Here is an 18,116-nt window from a genome sequence, read left to right as displayed (position 1 = left end):
GCTCCGCTCCAGCAAAACGGCTTAATTTCTGTCTTTCAGTCACCTCCCATAAAGACATCTCCGACAATTCACTGCCATTCCCGTAGAGGATAGCTCTAATGACTTTGGTGAAGCCAGGCTGCATTATACGAGATCTACAGAGAGCGGAGGTGCCACAAGATGAAATGCTATCAGTGGAGCTCCTCAGCCGGTGAATGAGGTTACATTTATCCTGCCAATCAGACTTTAAAATCTCTGCTGTTTAATAAGGGTTATTCATGTGACTGAAACAAGGAGTAAAGGCACTCTTAAAGGGAATAACAGCAGAACATTTTATATGGCCATTAAAAATGCATGTATATCTAACAACTGCATTCTCAGGGCCACATGCGGCCAGCCTTACACATAATGATCATAATAGCTGAAAACTGTTTCCAAGGAAACCATCTCTAGATGCTAAAATGTATTTTTTGCAATAATTTCACCCATGTTCTCACAGTCAGTGATATAGTATAAACCACACATAAAGGCCAAAGTTATCACTTTCAATATATAAAATATGAGGGTTGATATATAGAAATATATATATATAAACACACATAGACTGAATTAAATTTAAACGCAACTCTTTTGAAATTGCAGTCAGGTCGAGACCCCGATGAGGATGATGAGCATGCATATGAGCTTCCCTGAGACAGTTTCTGACAGTTTGTGCAGAAATTCTTTGGTTAGGCCAACTGATTGTTGCAGCAGCGGTCCAGGTGGCTGGTCTCAGACGATCTTGGAGGTGTAGATGCTAGATGTGGAGGTCCTGGGCTGGTGTGGTTACATGTGGTCTGCGGTTGTGAGGCCGGTTAGATGTACTGCCAAAATCTCTGAAACACCTTTGGAGACGGCTTATGGTAGAGAAATTAACATTCAGTTCACAGGCAACAGCTCTGGTGGAAATTCCTGCAGTCAGCATGCCAAGTGCATGCTCCCTCAAAGCTTGTGACATCTGTTGCATTGTGCTGTATGATAAAACTGCACATTTTAGAGTGGCCTTTTATTGTGGCCAGCCTCAGGCACATCTGTGCAATAATCATGCTGTCTAATCAGCATCTTGATATGCCACACCTGTGAGGTGGATGGATTATCTCGACAAAGGAGAAGTGCTCACTAACACAGATTTAGACAGATTTGTGAACAATATTTGACAGAAACAGGCCTTTTGTGTACATAGAAAAAGTCTTAGATCTTTGAAAAATAAGGGCTAAAACAAAAGTGTTGTGTTTATAATTTTGTTCAGTGTATGTAGAGAGAGAGAGAGAGAGAGAGAGCAAAAGACAGACAGACAGAGAGAGTGAGAGAGAGAGAGAGAGAGAGAGAGAGAGAGCGATGGGGGTAAAACAACCAAGAGTTGTTGTTATTGTCTCTAAATATAAGTCTATATTTATTACTTTATTATTAAGTCTATATTTTATTAAGACAGGCATTTTTACTTGAGCTTCAGCTTTGCATATTTGCTGTGTTTTACATTTGTGTTGACCAATGTTTATAAGTGAATAAAATCCAAATTTAAACCAGTTCTAAATTTAAAGCGACTATTAATTATTATTAATTATTGATAATTATAAAGCAAATATTGTGCATGACCATATTCTACATCCCTAATCCCATATCCAATACCTAAACTTAACAACTACCTTACTATCTATTAATAAGCAACAAATTAAGAGTTAATTGCGGCAAAAGTCATTATTAATGATTTGTTAATAGTGACAATTGGATCTTAAAATAAATTGTGACACTATTTACACTTTTTGTACAATGTTGTTTTGAAAGTAATTTTTTTAATCAAACTATTTATTCAAACTATTTAATGCACTGATTTCACAGTCTGAATATCTAAAAATGTGTGTATTTTATTGCAAGAACGAATTGCTATTTAAAGAAAGTACAATACTGGATTTATTTTTACAGTGTGTATTTCTTAAAGCAATCATTATTTCCAATTAAAATTGGAAGCTCTCTTCCAGTGCTGCGTGTTCTGGTATTGTGTGCGAGTCTGACATTGATCTCCTGGGAGTCCTGCCTCAGGTCAGTTAAGCTCAAGGGGGAAACAGAGGATTTTATGAACACATCTGCACATCAGGACAGATAACTACTCCCCAAGATGTCTGCACTAATGTAGATCTTCAATATGTCAGGGTATTTATTAGCGACAGAATAAGGTTTTATTGTTTTAATAAAATCATGACAACAATGTTATATTCCAAAGCCAATCTTGCCAATATTGCTGCAATTTCATCTGCACATTATCACAGCATACTTCTATTTTCACTGATCTTCATACCATTGTGATGAAATTACAGAGCAATACCATGTGTGAAATGTTTGGCATAGATGTGTTACAAAACACAAGCACAAAAAGGAATATTTTTACTGACAGATTATGCATCCACAAAGGTAATATTCAACAAAAAATGAATAGTTAAAGAATTCCATTCAGATCTGATTCACAAATTAACATTTTTAAATAAAACCTGAGAGGTTTCTGTCCTTTCATTGAAAGTCTGTGTAGCCAAAACTTAGATGTTATAGGAATTATATTAACAGAATTAATTTAGCCTTTTATTCAATCACAATCGAGCAATCTGAGGACACGTCAGGCTGCGACTGAAAAGGCTGAAAAATATAATGTAGGTACACATATTTTAATTCATTACACATGATGATAACGAATGCAAAATGGCAGAAAGAAAGACTGGGCACAGAATGTTAACATTGGCATTATCATTTGCCAGCAATGCTCACAAAGTGTCATTCTCTCATGACATGGACCAAAATGATGAGATAAAGGCTCAGTTTTCAATGGAACAGCAGGTAACAGAACCGGATTTGGAGAATTTTCTAAAAGCGTATTTGTCCTAGAGAGACTTGCTGGGAAAACAGTGCAGTTTTTGAACAGCTGAAGGTCAATCAAAGGCTTTAACAAAGTACAGCAAAGAAAGTCATGGAAAACGGATTGATTTTAAAAACAGTATCCTGTAGAGACACCTGTCACAAGCGTTCACGGCTGAATCGGCTGATGAAACGTGAATCTTTTGTGTCTGATGGAAGGCATTATTAGTCAAGCAAACGAATGCCACAAATGCTTTTAACCTCTCCATGCGCTGTCAGAGACATTCTTTTGGGTTCACTGAACAATTGTTGAACCGCTCCAAAAAGGGAGACGACTGTTTGGACATAACTGCTGTGATGACCAGGCAACCTGCTTTCTGTCCATTTGGTTCTGCCCCATTTCTCCTTCTCAATGACCATGACTGCTCAAGAGCAGCCTCACTGCTGCCTCAGCATGAGACTCGGTTATTTGGCAGACACTGCAGCTTTCTCCAATAATCAGAGGCAGAAGACATGCAGGAAAACAAATATGCCCCTGGGATTTTTAAAGCTATCCTTCCCGAATAGAGCAAATAGAGAGCCACGGCTTTAAATTCAGGATCAATTAATGATCCGCTGGCAAGGCATCATTTCCTTTTTTCACTACCAACATAATCAATAATGGTAAAGCAAACTCTTTTTAATTAAATGTGCTTTTACAGGGCTACATTTTAAACAGTGTAAATGTATGCACATACTGTATCTCTGGGGGGTTTACCGTGAATGATTTGGTTAACAGCACTCTTGTATTTACCAGTACTGTTTGTGCATGCTCTTTTTGAGATCTCTGGATGTTCACTTTTTGAAACCTCAGTCAATGATCCGTGGCACAGTTCCCATTTCAGAGCAATTTATACTGTCATTATTTACTCAACCTCATGCGGTCGCAAAACACATATGACTTTTGTGGAACACAAAAAGAGAAATTCTGCACTTTTTCCATACACATGAGGGGGTGGGGGTATTATGTTTTTTTAAAGAAATCTCTTGTGCTCACCAAGGCTATATTTGTTTAATCAAAATATAGTTAAAAACAGTAATATTATTCAATTTAAAATGAACAGTGTCTATTTTAATGCATTTTTACATTGAGAAATGTAAAAAACTAAAATAATAATAAATACAAATAATGTATGTAATTATTAAAATGAAACATTTATTATTAGTATACATGTTGAAAACAGTTGTGCTACTTAATATTTTTGTGGAAACTGTGATGCATCAGGATTTTTCTTTTTTCAGAATACATGAATTTCACGAGATTTTCAACAGAACAGCATTTATTTAAAATATATATATTTTGTAACAATAATTATTTATTATTTAAATAATGATATTGATATTTATTATTTATTATTATTATTTATCATCAATAAATAATAGTAATAATTTTTTTAATACTAAAAAAAAAAGTATACTACATTTTATAATAATTTGAACTATTTGTATTATTTTACTAATATTAATACTAAATAATTATAAATAGAAACATAAATATCACTGATTAAAAGAAAATAATAATAATCTGAGCCCATACTTTTGAATGGTAGTGTACTGTATATAATAAAAGAAAATGGGGCTCAGGGTTGTCAAGCTCCAAAACTGAGAAAAAAATGTCCATTAAAGTTAAAAAAAAAAGTAGTCCGTACAATTAACACATTCTAAGTTTTCCGAAGCTACTCATTAGCTTTGTAATGAACGGATCAAAAATTACATTTTCATTCACATTTTCTTCACTTCCAGTGCAGATCTCATATCTTATTCCCACTTTCTCATTCTAAATTGCTGCACTGTGATTGGTCAACAGACAACCAATGATTACATTGCATTCATGTCATAATGCCAAACCTGACATGCAGACAGTAGAAGGCATTTTTGGGGGACGAAAAATTACAGTGATTTCATTTTCGGGTTGAACTAGCACTTTAAATGTCTGAGCATGTCGGGAGGAAACAGAAACAACATAACAAGATAGTGAATTGATACAAGAATATAGCTACTTAAATAATTAAAAATGAAATTCGTTTTGGACCCAAAATAGCATGGCTTTGTCTCATAAAGTTAAAACACTCTTGCGTAACTATCCTAAAGATGTATTAGACTCAATGACAGTGACAGAAGAGCCAATCTTGCTGCCAAACACCAAGAGAATATGCACAAAACTCAAAGTTTAGGCTATGCAATGTAGATATGGGTATTTTAGGTCACCTTGATGAAAGGGAGTCCTAGCTGCCTATGTGGATCTCGGGGCCCTAAAAAAGTTGCACAAATGGAGACAGATCCAGGACACAAGGCAGAAGAGAAGGAGCTTTTTATAGACAAGACAGAAAGGAAATAGTACAGGTAGCTCACCCTTGGAATCCTGCAACTTTTCACTTTTCCTCAAGAGTCTGAGAATGGCATCTTTTGTGCTTCATAGAAAAACAATAAGTTTGGGATGGCATGAGGGCCATGAGAGTAAATAATGCCAGGTTTTTCTATATAGGAATAGGAAACTATTCCTTTAAAACAAAGTTGTTTTTATAAAAACTGCTGCCTTTAATACAAAGAGAGGGAAATGTAGTGTGACGTGCCATTGTGAGGATGCAAAAACAGAAGCAGAAATAGCATAATCTCTTTCAGGCAGCAGCATCCATGTTAAACTACAATGGCCTTGATATGGGAAAGAATCAGAGTGCCACAGGCTCAGGCCTGATAAGCAAACAAATCCACGCTGGTGGCTTATAAGCCATCAACCCAGTACTGTAAGTCTGTTTACAAGTACAGTAATCTCACTAGCATTATAAAACACTGTGACTGGGCCTACCAGTGATATTGGAAGTCGTTCCCAAGCTGATAGAGGGTGACAACTAATAATTTCCCACTTTGTGCAGTATTCATGAAATTCAAAAGAAAAACAAGTTCCTAAACACCCCAGTAAAAACTAATTAAATGGTAAGCTGATTGCAATGACTTTCTTGTGCCGAGTTAATGGACCATGTGTACTGGGAGTAAATTGAGAGATTCCATGAGCCCTCTGTGCAAGCACAGGCTGGAGATAATGGAAAGCAGTAAAGTTTTAAAATGCTTCAGCTGGAAAACATCCAACAGGCAGCACCTCCCACCATTTGTAAAATTACAATCTGAAAAATAGCATAGAGATAACCTCTAATATGCTCCATGGTATTTTTAAGATTAATTTGTGGTAGAAATTGCATCTTAAGGTCAACATGAAATCAAAATTGACCCCATTTACTTTCTTAAAATAAAATAAAATAATAAATTAATAAATAAAAAGTTCTAGTTGCTACATTAGATTGAATAAGAACTGTCAGCAAAGATATCTTGCATTTGGAGCTAGAAATTTGTTCCTCACAATTCATTAATTTCTCTCTAGCTGCCAATATTATGTCACTGATCTTAAATCACTCTCATTTATTATTAAACTTGAGCCTGTGCAAGGTAATCTGTTACTTCATAAGATAAAGCAATCAAGCGTTTGCCATTTCAGCTTGTTATGATGTTAATGTTATGTAACATTACGTGTTCACGTGTTCACGACCAAAAAAAAGTGTTATTTTTAGCTTTCTTTTTTTTTAACAGTTGAACCGCTGATGTCACATGGACTATTTTAACACTATCATACAATGTTTCTGGGCCTCTGGTAGTTGTGTTGCTGTTTATGGAGGGTCAGAAAGCTCTCAGATTTCATCAAAAATATCTTAATTTGTGTTCTGAGGATGAACAAAGGTCTTACATGTTTGGAACAACATGAGGGGTGAGTAATTAATGACAGGATATAAATTGTTGGATGAACTATCCCTTTAAAGTCATCTCTGCAGTTCTGCATTTTTCTGCATTCTTTTTATGCTTGTCACAGAAAACTATGGATTGTACTTATATAGTCATGTGACCAAGACTCTAAAATGAATCTAGAATATAAAATGTATGCCATACTGTTGTTCATCATACTTCTGAAATACTTTCTCCATAACACAAAAAATGTACACCAATTACAAATGAACATCAAACATTATTGTAAGCGAAGTACTGGCCAGCAATCAAAGACAGTCTAATTAGGATCCCACGTGTGACACAGTGAGCCATAGGACTACGACCCAAGTAACGGATTAAAGAACGATGCACTGCATGTGAAATCTCCATTTTGTAGGGTCTTATACAAGAAAGAGTAATCCCTTCTGACTCTCCGCATTAAACTGACTTAGACAGTACAGACTCGAGCCTACACAAGGGAAAATGGAAATGTCTTGTTTTTTATTGTGCTGAGGCTGATACAAGAGGGCAATGTCAAAGGAGAACCTCTCATTTTAAGAAAGCAGAAAAGGAAATGTAAGCTTCCATGTAAAATACAGCCGAATATTCTATACAAAGCCAGAAACACCTTGATATAGTTTTATATGTGCGTAATTTAATATATGAGATAATATAATAAGACATTTTGCACTAATCCCTTTTCAACAATTGGGCAGTGAAAGGTTCTTAACCTTTAGAGAATGCTGAATAACATTTTTCAGGAGGTCAAAGTAAATATTATACTCTATTAGCTTTATCAAAATTTATCAAACAATTTAAATAATATAAAATAAACTGTAACAGGGTTGCATGTGGCTCAGTTTTAGGCCACTGCTGGAGTAAATGGCTGGTTTGTAAACATAAAATATTTCTAATAATTTAAAGAAAAATATTTAATTAATTAAATAATTAAATAAAATTTTAACGGATTATTTCAGCATGGTTGTATGAGTACTGTACGTACATATGTGCACAGACTGAGAAGCATAACCACATCCTGCCACACGAAGACTGCATGGGTATTTCATCTGGAAAGTTTAAATTGTTGAATTAAAAGGTGTTTAATTTAAATGCTTTATATCATTAAAGTCCACAGGCGGCAGCAGCCCATGCATGGATTCATCACATCATATATTATTTCTTAGGCACATTTAACACTGACCTATTTATTTCTGATTGCTTCAGTATTAGAGAAGACAAAAATGTACAAGGCTACTTCAAGTGGAGCTACATTTAACAAGCTACAGTCATGGCCAAAGGTTTTGAGAATTACATAAATATTGGAAATTGGAAAAGTTGCTGCTTAAGTTTTTATAATAGCAATTTGCATATACTCCAGAATGTTATGAAGAGTGATCAGATGAATTGCATGGTCCTTCTTTGCCATGAAAATTAACTTAATCCCAAAAAAACCTTTCCACTGCATTTCATTGCTGTCATTAAAGGACCTGCTGAGATCATTTCAGTAATCCTCTTGTTAACTCAGGTGAGAATGTTGACGAGCACAAGGCTGGAGATCATTATGTCAGGCTGATTGGGTTAGAATGGCAGACTTGACATGTTAAAAGGAGGGTGATGCTTGAAATCATTGTTCTTCCATTGTTAACCATGGTGACCTGCAAAGAAACGCGTGCAGCCATCATTGCGTTGCATAAAAATGGCTTCACAGGCAAGGATATTGTGGCTACTAAGATTGCACCTAAATCAACAATTTATAGGATCATCAAGAACTTCAAGGAAAGAGGTTCAATTCTTGTAAAGAAGGCTTCAGGGCGTCCAAGAAAGTCCAGCAAGCGCCAGGATCGTCTCCTAAAGAGGATTCAGCTGCGGGATCGGAGTGCCACCAGTGCAGAGCTTGCTCAGGAATGGCAGCAGGCAGGTGTGAGCGCATCTGCACGCACAGTGAGGCCAAGACTTTTGGAAGATGGCCTGGTGTCAAGAAGGGCAGCAAAGAAGCCACTTCTCTCCAAAAAAACATCAGGGACAGATTGATCTTCTGCAGAAAGTATAGTGAATGGACTGCTGAGGACTGGGGCAAAGTCATATTCTCCAATGAAGCCCCTTTCCGATTGTTTGGGACATCTGGAAAAAGGCTTGTCCGGAGAAGAAAAGGTGAGCACTGCCATCAGTCCTGTGTCATGCCAACAGTAAAGCATCCTGACACCATTTATGTGTGGGGTTGCTTCTCATCCAAGGGAGTGGGCTCACTCACAATTCTGCCCAAAAACACAGCCATTAATAAAGAATGGTACCAAAACACCCTCCAACAGCAACTTCCAACAATCCAACAACAGTTTGGTGAAGAACAATGCATTATCCAGCACGATGGAGCACCGTGCTGAAGGAGTGGATGCCGAGTTGCCATATCCTTCATACTGATATTAATTATATTATTACATGATTTCTTGTTTAACTATTAATCAAGTTATGGCAAGAGTGAAATGTGTAACCTTATGTGCGCTTATGAGATATTAAAGAATCGTGTTCTACCCTGTATTTCTTTTCCTCAAAATGAATGTCCACATATTATGTGTGTATCCAACCGTAATGATAAGACACTCGCCAGTGCTAGAAAGCCTTGAATTTTAGATAAGTTCTCTGTGTATGTGTGTTAGTATCTGTCTGTACAGGGAGAAGCTCAGACAGTCCCAGGACAAACGATCAACTGCCAGTGTCCAGCGTATCAGATATACATCTTTGGAGAGTTTATCTAGGTTTTGGAACCAATCAGAATTTTGTTGACTTATGTATTGACGCAATTAGTATCCTCTGTCAGGGTATAACTGTGGTTGATTTTGAGTTGTACGGGGGAGGCCTACGAACTCCGTCGAGAGTATTGAAGCTGACTTCTGCTGATGAAATTGCAAACTATTTTCTTCAAGTAAAATTATTATTATTAATTGAACTCATCTCTGACTCTTGGTCTTCATTGCGACATATCTGGTCCTTGGGTTTTAACTGTAAATTCCCCTACAGCGCCATAAGGCAAAAGTAATAACTAAGTGGCTCGGGGACCAGAATGTTGAAATTTTGAGTCCATGGTCTGGAAACTCCCCAGATCTTAATCACATTGAGAACTTGTGGTCAATCCTCAAGAGGCGGGTGGACAAACAAAAACCCACTAATTCTGACAAACTCCAAGAAGTGATTATGAAAGAATGGGTTGCTATCAGTCAGGATTTGGCCCAGAAGTTGATTGAGAGCATGCCCAGTCGAATTGCAGAGGTCCTGAAAAAGAAGGGCCAACACTGCAAATACTGACTCTTGTAATTATATTTCAGTACATCACAGAAACAACTGAAACAAAGATCTAAAAGCAGTTTAGCAGCAAACCTTTTGAAAACTAATATTTATGTAATTCTCAAAACTTTTGGCCACGACTGTACACACTCACCTACACAAAAAAAAAAATTGAATGTTTTGCGATGCTACTGAAGTAAAGGCTCACTTCAGTCAAGCAGAGCATTAAAGAATGATATAACTTTAATGCTTGCGGTAAAAATGAAGATGAAAATACTAAGCGGGAATGACCATTTTCACAGCAAGCTTATTAAAAAGGAGTTATGAGCAGAACAGCATGCATAAAAATGTGTATGAAATCTGTTCACAAAGTTTTTCAGTACAACGGCAAACTTCAAACAGAAGGCAAGCATGCAATATGTATCTGAAATAATGACATTCTCACATCAAGATGCTCTCCAAGTGACACACCACACATTCTTTTAGAGAAACGTGACATGGAGGCAATGCAAGTGTATTTGAGAGCAACATAGTTTGCGATTATTAGTAAAAAAGAACTTATTTTATTTAAAGCTGATCTTCAGGAATCATAATGGAATGAACAAAAATGAATAAAAAGAGTATGCTCACAGCTAAATCCACATCTCCTAACAGAAATTGAATAAAAGCCCTCAGGTGCAGCCCAAATTCAGCACCATCCATTCATACTTAAAAACTACATCTTTGAATGCTTCTTTTATAAAATCTCAATTGTATAGTGCTCTGTCAAGTCGCCAATAGATTATGCACTTATCAAAGCAGAGGGAATCAATCATCTTTATAAGTCAAATTTGATTATTACAATAGAGTGGCAACATCCTGCCAGTCGAAAGAGGTTTTTAGGCTAAAGTAATAAATTCACATATCTTTATGTGCTTAAATAATGCTTTTGTGTGTCTATCAGCAGACTGTTTACTCTGTACCTACCATGACATTATATTTCTGATGAGGCCCTATGGGCTTTCTTTTCTGCATGAGAGAGTGCTGGGTTTCTTTAATCTCAGAGAATGTTATGCTGTAAGAATGTTAAATATGTTTGTTTTTTTTTTCAAGTAGAACAGCAAAATCAGCACATGCTGCATGGCAAAGACCAGCCTAAAGTGCACATACAGTAACTAAACTGCTTTATTATATTGTGTATATACTGTATATATCATTAACACTGGCGATATACAGTGTTCTTTCAAATATTTGTTAAATTTACCTGATTTCACCTTACTGCTGCTAATGGAAACAGCTAATGTGTGTCAAAATGTAAAGGATTATTTACACCTATATGCTCTGCAATACAATACAGCTTGAACAGGTATCTGATGGTTTTACATAAACTGTTTTTAAACGCACAACTATACTAATCAGTTTGCAGCAGAGTGCAGGGGTGAAACATTATCTCTGTTTGTACTGTTTGCACCTGTGCTCTTCTAATGCAAATGCTCTTCAATTCCTCTTTATCACATCTGGTTGGTCCCAATGTGACAAATATGAACTCTAAAAATGTTTTGTCTGGTAACGGAAATAGAAACAATTGTAAATTAACTATTTATGGTAAATGTGCACTATACATTTTAACCTCTCTTCATCAATTTGAGGAATATAATAAAAGGACATTTCAATTTGAGTTTTCTAAGGACATCTAGCTCCTGAGTACATGGAAACTACATTTAAAAAATAGACCTGCATGGACTGAACTTATCTTATAAAGCCCCTTCTATGCTTGATGTAATGGTAGCCTGAGGCTGTGAAAATAGTCTTCATTGTAAGAAACCTTCAGAAAACCGAACAGGACACAACTGCTTACAGACCAATGTACTGTAATGTGCCTTAACAGCAAATGGAAGCAGTGGGCTGCGGACCACTGGGCAAAACTCTGGGCAACATAAAGGAAAGCATTAGTCTTACTTGTGTTGCACTAGCATGCAAAGAGAAAAACTTCTAAGGCTAGCAACATTACATAACATTTTGAGTCTTGAGTCCAAATCAGACATCACACATCAGTATCATGACATATTCCAGAAATACAGAGAGAATCATGCAGCTTGAGACAAGCTACCCCACACATAAACAGAAGAAAACTGTTTAAAAAATAATAATAATCAGCCAGGTTATACACTCACTGCAAACCATGGTTATCATATTTTACCTAAAACTATTAGTATTATTAATAATAATAAGAAGAAGAATAAATGTGTACTTTAAATCAAATTAAATGTTAACTGAAATCATTCAAAAAAAAAAATACTTTCAGCTAATAATTCTACAAATAATTTTAACTAGTTCCCAAGGCAACATTTCTCATTCTCTTCTAGTTTAGCTTGATGTACACTTAAATTAATTAAAGCTATAAAGACTTATTTAACAACAAATTAATCAATAAATAAAAAACATAACATAAAAAGTGTCTTAAAGATACTTAAATAACACTGACGCAAACTCTTAATGAGGTTAATATACTCAAAACATTTGAAGAAATTCATATTTGTTTAGTTTATAATTTCATTAAAAAATAATAATAAAAAAAGAAAATTTTGGCTGAACATTGGGTCAGGCAACCAACACACTTGATTGTCCCCAAATAAATTTAAAGGCACATAAAACTGCACCTTTACAAAATATTTGCATTAGAGAAATGGACTGAATTTAACATGGCCCAAGTGAACCACCAACAATACTCAAAAGAGCTAAAACCTATTTTAATTATTAATAATACCTTCTGCATGTGCCCATAAGCTCCCATGCTTTGATCAAGCATACATAATTAAATAATTCAAGCACATGGACTTGTGAGTATCCCCCCCCCCCCAGCCTCAATTTTGTAGGTTATTAAACACTTAAAATTCTAATTTCATGGATTCTGAATCCAAATTTGAGTTCATCCAAAATGTGACTTCGACATGTCCAAATAAAGTTACTACTTGATTGTTTTTTTAATGACAACACAGCTTGGCAGAATCTTTACAACAACGTATACAGTATGTGTGAATCATGTTCCTTTAGCAAATTCCTGTCACAGCAGCAACTGATGAGATCTATTCACAAGACAGACCATACTCAGCAGGTACAAGGCCAAATTCAGACACATAAACCCAGCTGCAGCGCAAGCTGGTCCTATTCTGCTGATTGGACTATTTGTCTTTAGAAGATAGCTGCACTGAAGGCATCTTGCCTGAAAAACCCAGAAATCATCTTTTTTATATACATATACGTGGACAGTGGTTGGCATTTGGAAGCAGGACAGTCCGTATCAGTGCCCTTGGTGACAGCCTCCGCTCCCTCTGCTCTCTCCAAGCTCCTGGAACAGATCCAGCAGGCCTTCCTAATCCTTCCCCTGCTAACGGAGGGCTATTTATCTCCTGACAGCCACAAGGCCCATCATACAAACATCTCTCCACCGGCCATGCCACTCAGCTTTTGTTCAGCCGTCACATTGGCTATAGTCCTATTTCTGTGGCAGAATGAGGCACTGTCAGCCCTAATTCACTTACACCTGTCCAGCAATTTATCTGCAGCACACACCTTCTCAGAATATGGCAGCTTAGCATGTAAGGGGTAATAGCGTTGTGTTTCTGAGCAGACTGAGAAACTAACACAGCAGCAGCTATGTTAAGAAATATCTGCTTAAATGTTCCAGGAACTGCAGGATGATGAACATACTATAACATTATTGCCAAGGTTAACTAATAAAATAACTTTTAACAATGAGTGTTTTGTAATGTACTCCGGCTAAAAAATGTCAATAAGGTGCAAATAATGCAGTGAACGATTACTTTAAAACTTCTTGGAGCTCTTGAAAATACATTTTGTTCTTTTTGACAAAACTCCCAGTATTCTCAGTAACATTAGGCCCTGCAAGGTATTCACAGTAAGTGAAGAGAGTAAATGAAGAGAGTAAATTGTGGCAATAATGGAAATTAGGTGCAAAATGGTATATGAGATATTAATGATTAGTAATGAATGGATTGGTTTTAGTCAGTTGGTTCAACTTTTAGTTCCTAACTTAACTGAGATACAGATGAACTGGGTGGTTTAATGAGGTCACATGATGATTTAACGCAGTGACTATGTGAAGAAGAATAATGCAGTTGATTGTGCAATTCTGGCATGTGGCATCACTTTTTTTTTTTTTTTTTTTTACAGTATCAGAAGGTACAATATAGAAAATGATGGCAGAATGTCATACCCACATGTTTTCACAACACTTTTCTGGAATAAAGAAAAGTAAAGGCTGAAAAATCCCTTGACTAAATATCAAGCTCTAAATCACTTGACTAGATACCAGGTTACAGTGATAAGATGCTACTAGGTATCATATGTACAAGACTTAACCTGTTCACATAAAGCTGCAGTGAATCTGTAAAACATTTTAAAGGGGTTATACTGTAAGAGTGCATTAAATTAAAAAGGCAGAGTAAGAGGCAATTTTGAATTTTTTGTCTCTCAAAATGCTAAATACCAACAGCCAACACCACAGCACTTTCTTAAACACCTGTTTGTCGCTATGCACTGCAACATTGTTCTGAAGTCTTTGCATACAATGACAAAATACTAAATTTGACAAAATCGGCAAAATAGTGTGCAAACAGATTTGTTAAAAAGGGAAATTTGTTATGCAATTTATGATCTATAACATGAACATGAAATGCTGATTTTATAACTGGTTCCTCAGAAAGGCATCTTGCTATCTTTAAAGTACAGTATTCTAGCCCCTACTGGACTAAGGAGCCTCATCACCTCTTAAATTAACTAATTAATTAATTTTATATATTTTTAATTCGACATATTTTATTAATACATTTTAAAAAGGGTATTTAGGGACATACCCCATAATAATCAGCACAGAAAAACTAATTGTGTTGCTTAATTGTGTTGCATTAATAATCAATAAAAAAGCAGCAGATTTATACGGGGGCCTTAGTGCTTGATTTCATGCATCTGAATACTACCAGATATTAGATCACCTACCGGATACACCACCATTTCAATAGTCTATTAGAATTAAAAAGACTTGGTAAGGTTACTTACACTGAAGCGTTGAGTAATTGTCCATTAGACTATTTCTATAGATTGTTTGGTAGGCTACTAATCCCAGAGACACGAGTCACATCACACGACGGTTCGGTCTGTCCTCCGCTCCAGCGTTTCCCTTACATCAATGCAGCACTGAATGGGCATAATGCGCTGTGCACTCACAAACTGCTCTACTGATGTCTTACTGAGATCGTGCAAAAAAGGAATTATGTCCCAAAGCTTTTAGGAATCTGTGTATTGAGCCATGCCCTCCTGTTAATGTGGAGGAATGGAAATTCAAGTTCATTGCCAACGATTAAAACGTAACTGCTTCTCTCGTTACGCATTTTCAAAGATGCCCATAGACGTCTGTGTCATGACAAGTGACATGTCGTGACGGGATAGAGTCTGTAACTACGGCCCACGCGGTGCTTCTTGTATTCTATCCATCTCGTCCCATATTTTTGTTTAATGGATTAAAATCCAGCGCGGTAAAATATAAAAATAAATACCGGATCCAGTTCCTCAGGCTCGCACGAGCGCAGCGCGAGACTCTGTCCCCGGTACCGGAGAGCAGGATCATCAGTGGGGGTGATGGAAGGAGAGGAGAGAGGAGGAGTGGTCTGAGAGAGAGAGAGAGAGAGAGAGAGAGAGAGAGAGAGAGAGAGAGAGAGAGGGGAAAACCGGTATGACGTGACTCCGGTACTCGCAAACGACACTATCCACCCATCTGTTCATTGTTTTTTATTTATTTATTTATGTATTTATTTAAGATGGAGGAATGTGTTTCTTACTACCATTGCAAAACTTTGTAATGATAACTAAATGAGCCAAAATATATAACAAACTGGATAAGCCATTAAAACTGTGGCAGGATTTTTTTTATTTATTATTCATTTTATATTCCCCATTCTCAGATAACAATGACCATATTCCCCATTCTCAGATAACAATGACCATGTTTACATGGTGATACAAGTGATGCTACACTCTTAAAAATAAAGGTTCCAAAAGGGGGTTTTACAGCGATGCCATAGAACAATGATCCTCAGATCTGGCTCGCGAGATCCACTTTCCTGCAGAGTTTAGATCTAACCCTAATCAAACAGTGATTTTCTATTGATCCTGAAGACACTGATTAGCAAATGCAGGTGTGTTTAGTGATAAGAGCTAAACTCTGCAGGAAAGTGGATCTCGTGAGCCAGAGGATCACTGCCAGAAGAACCAGTTGTGGTTTCCCAAAGAACATTTCAGTGAACATTTCTTAAAAGAACCATTTTTAAGATGAACATTTGAATAATCTAAAGAATCTTTTATGGAATGAAAATGTTCCATGGATATGAAAGCTTCAGTGAAGGTTCTGTCAGGAAGACTCTAATGCCATGCCATTCATTCATACTAACAGGTCTGGCCAATCACTGCTTGGCAGCTGGAGTATATAAGCACTGAATTCTGTGTTTCATTTTTCGCTATTGATGACGATGATGTTCTCCATTCTCCCCCAAAGTAGGCCCTGTTCATTGATGCCAGTGAAAAGAAACCTTTATTTTTAAGAGTATATAGTTGTTCTGGACTTTAGCAAGACTTTTGGATATACAACCTGACCACTTTGGTGATCACCATAATATTTTTTATCTTACAAGCAGAGGAAGCTTCATGTTTAAGTCACTCAGCTTCTAGCTTCTCATATATGCTATGGACTGCATGATGTGAATGTGCAAAATGAAAAAGTGCCTCGAAAGTCTTGTGTTTGGCTAAGCAAAGAATATTACCTGGCCACTCTTTGTTTTACTCAGGATTGGCGTGATATCTCATTAGTTATTTCAGAGAGAACTTTCAAAGATCATTTTCAAAAAACAAAAACAAAAAAAAACTGCTTACACGTTCTCTTAGCAATATGCAATTTCTCAATTTTGGATTGTAATTTACTCAACTTGTCAATTCTCCTTTACAGTATGTTCACAGACTGGCAAATTTCAAGATGTAGGCCATTTTAAAGCCATCCTGAAATGGAAGTTGTGATTGTCGTCCATATTGTGACATACCAAAGTGAAACGGCTTTCTGAACACGATTTTTATTTTATTTTTTCCATTGATTTGTCCGTTTAATTTTGTTGACTTTGTGAATTCGCTGGATCAGTGGATCATTGTCGTTTTTAATTGCTGTGAGGGGAGAGGTCTCAATGGAAGAATATTTTAGAAGAAAGACTGCAGTATTCCATAACAAAATAAGAATTTTCATATCATGGTGACTTTAATATTTGTGATATCACCCAGCATTAACTTTGTATGAACATGTACAGATGTGAATGAATTTGTTTATAAAGCCAATGACCTTGTATCTTAATCAGGGCCCGGTTCCCCAAAACATTCTTATCGCTAAGTAGTTCTTAACCTATTCCTTAACCTCTCTCTTAACCTTATGGCACGGTTCCCGACACGTTCGTACGCTAAGTATATCTTCTGTAAGTCACACTTTCGTAAGTTTGGTCTGGACCATTCGTAGCTCTCTCTTAGCGTTATTTGAGCTCATGACGCTACTGTACAGCAGTCTTTAGAAACCAGCGCAGCGAAGTACAAGTCAAACTATGGTATGTTTTTCAATTTTGTGGCTCAACAATGATTTTCTGTTATTTTTTAAGACTCATAATAAATTATGTTCGCAATGGATACAGGCCTATTTATGAAGTTGACTTTATGTGGTTACACAACTAATAAGGTGGTAATTAGCCTAGGCTTTTTCGTAATGTAATTAAAGCGAATTGGCAATCAATTTTTTGATAATTAAAATCTGGCAAACAATTTGGCTCTAAATGGCTAAGATCTATAAATGGGTAATCGTGGTTGTGTCCAGTAAGCGACCAACTATGGCAGCGATCCAACGTGTCCTTGTATTGAATCAAAGATGGAGCCGGACACAGAGCCGTTTAGTCCATGTCAATTTTTTTATTCGGCAAAACTTAAGCCCTTTTGACATTTTGCCTGACGGGGCTATATTAAAAAATATTCGCCTCCCAAGACAGCTCATTATGGAGCTGCTGGACCTTCTCAGACCTGAGCTTGCCAGGTAAACGCTGCGAAATCTCGCTTTAATCCCTGAAGCCCAGCGCTACGTTTTTTTTTTTTTCTTTTGTTTTTTT

The 18,116-nt window shown here is 36.5% G+C and overlaps 1 protein-coding gene and 1 long non-coding RNA gene across 2 annotated transcripts in view; one reads left to right on the top strand and one right to left on the bottom strand.

Moving 5' to 3' along the window:
• Nucleotides 1-15,570, bottom strand: part of lrrc7 (leucine rich repeat containing 7) — a 67,028-nt gene extending 51,458 nt beyond the window's left edge. Inside the window, 1 exon segment of the mRNA XM_059571087.1 lies at nucleotides 14,992-15,570. Coding sequence (XP_059427070.1) covers nucleotides 14,992-15,016 — 25 coding nt within the window. The 5' untranslated portion in view covers nucleotides 15,017-15,570.
• Nucleotides 15,571-16,293: 723 nt separating this feature from the next.
• On the top strand, nucleotides 16,294-17,327 carry LOC132160534 (uncharacterized). The gene is made up of 2 exons (XR_009438033.1): nucleotides 16,294-16,482; nucleotides 16,931-17,327. It is a non-coding gene; the product is annotated as an uncharacterized LOC132160534 (long non-coding RNA).
• Nucleotides 17,328-18,116: the final 789 nt, after the last annotated feature.

The sequence above is a fragment of the Carassius carassius genome, chromosome 17 (assembly GCF_963082965.1).
Source record: "Carassius carassius chromosome 17, fCarCar2.1, whole genome shotgun sequence".
NCBI lineage: Eukaryota > Metazoa > Chordata > Actinopteri > Cypriniformes > Cyprinidae > Carassius > Carassius carassius.
Note: the sequence above shows the minus strand (reverse complement) of the source record. Positions and strands in the feature narration are given on the sequence as shown.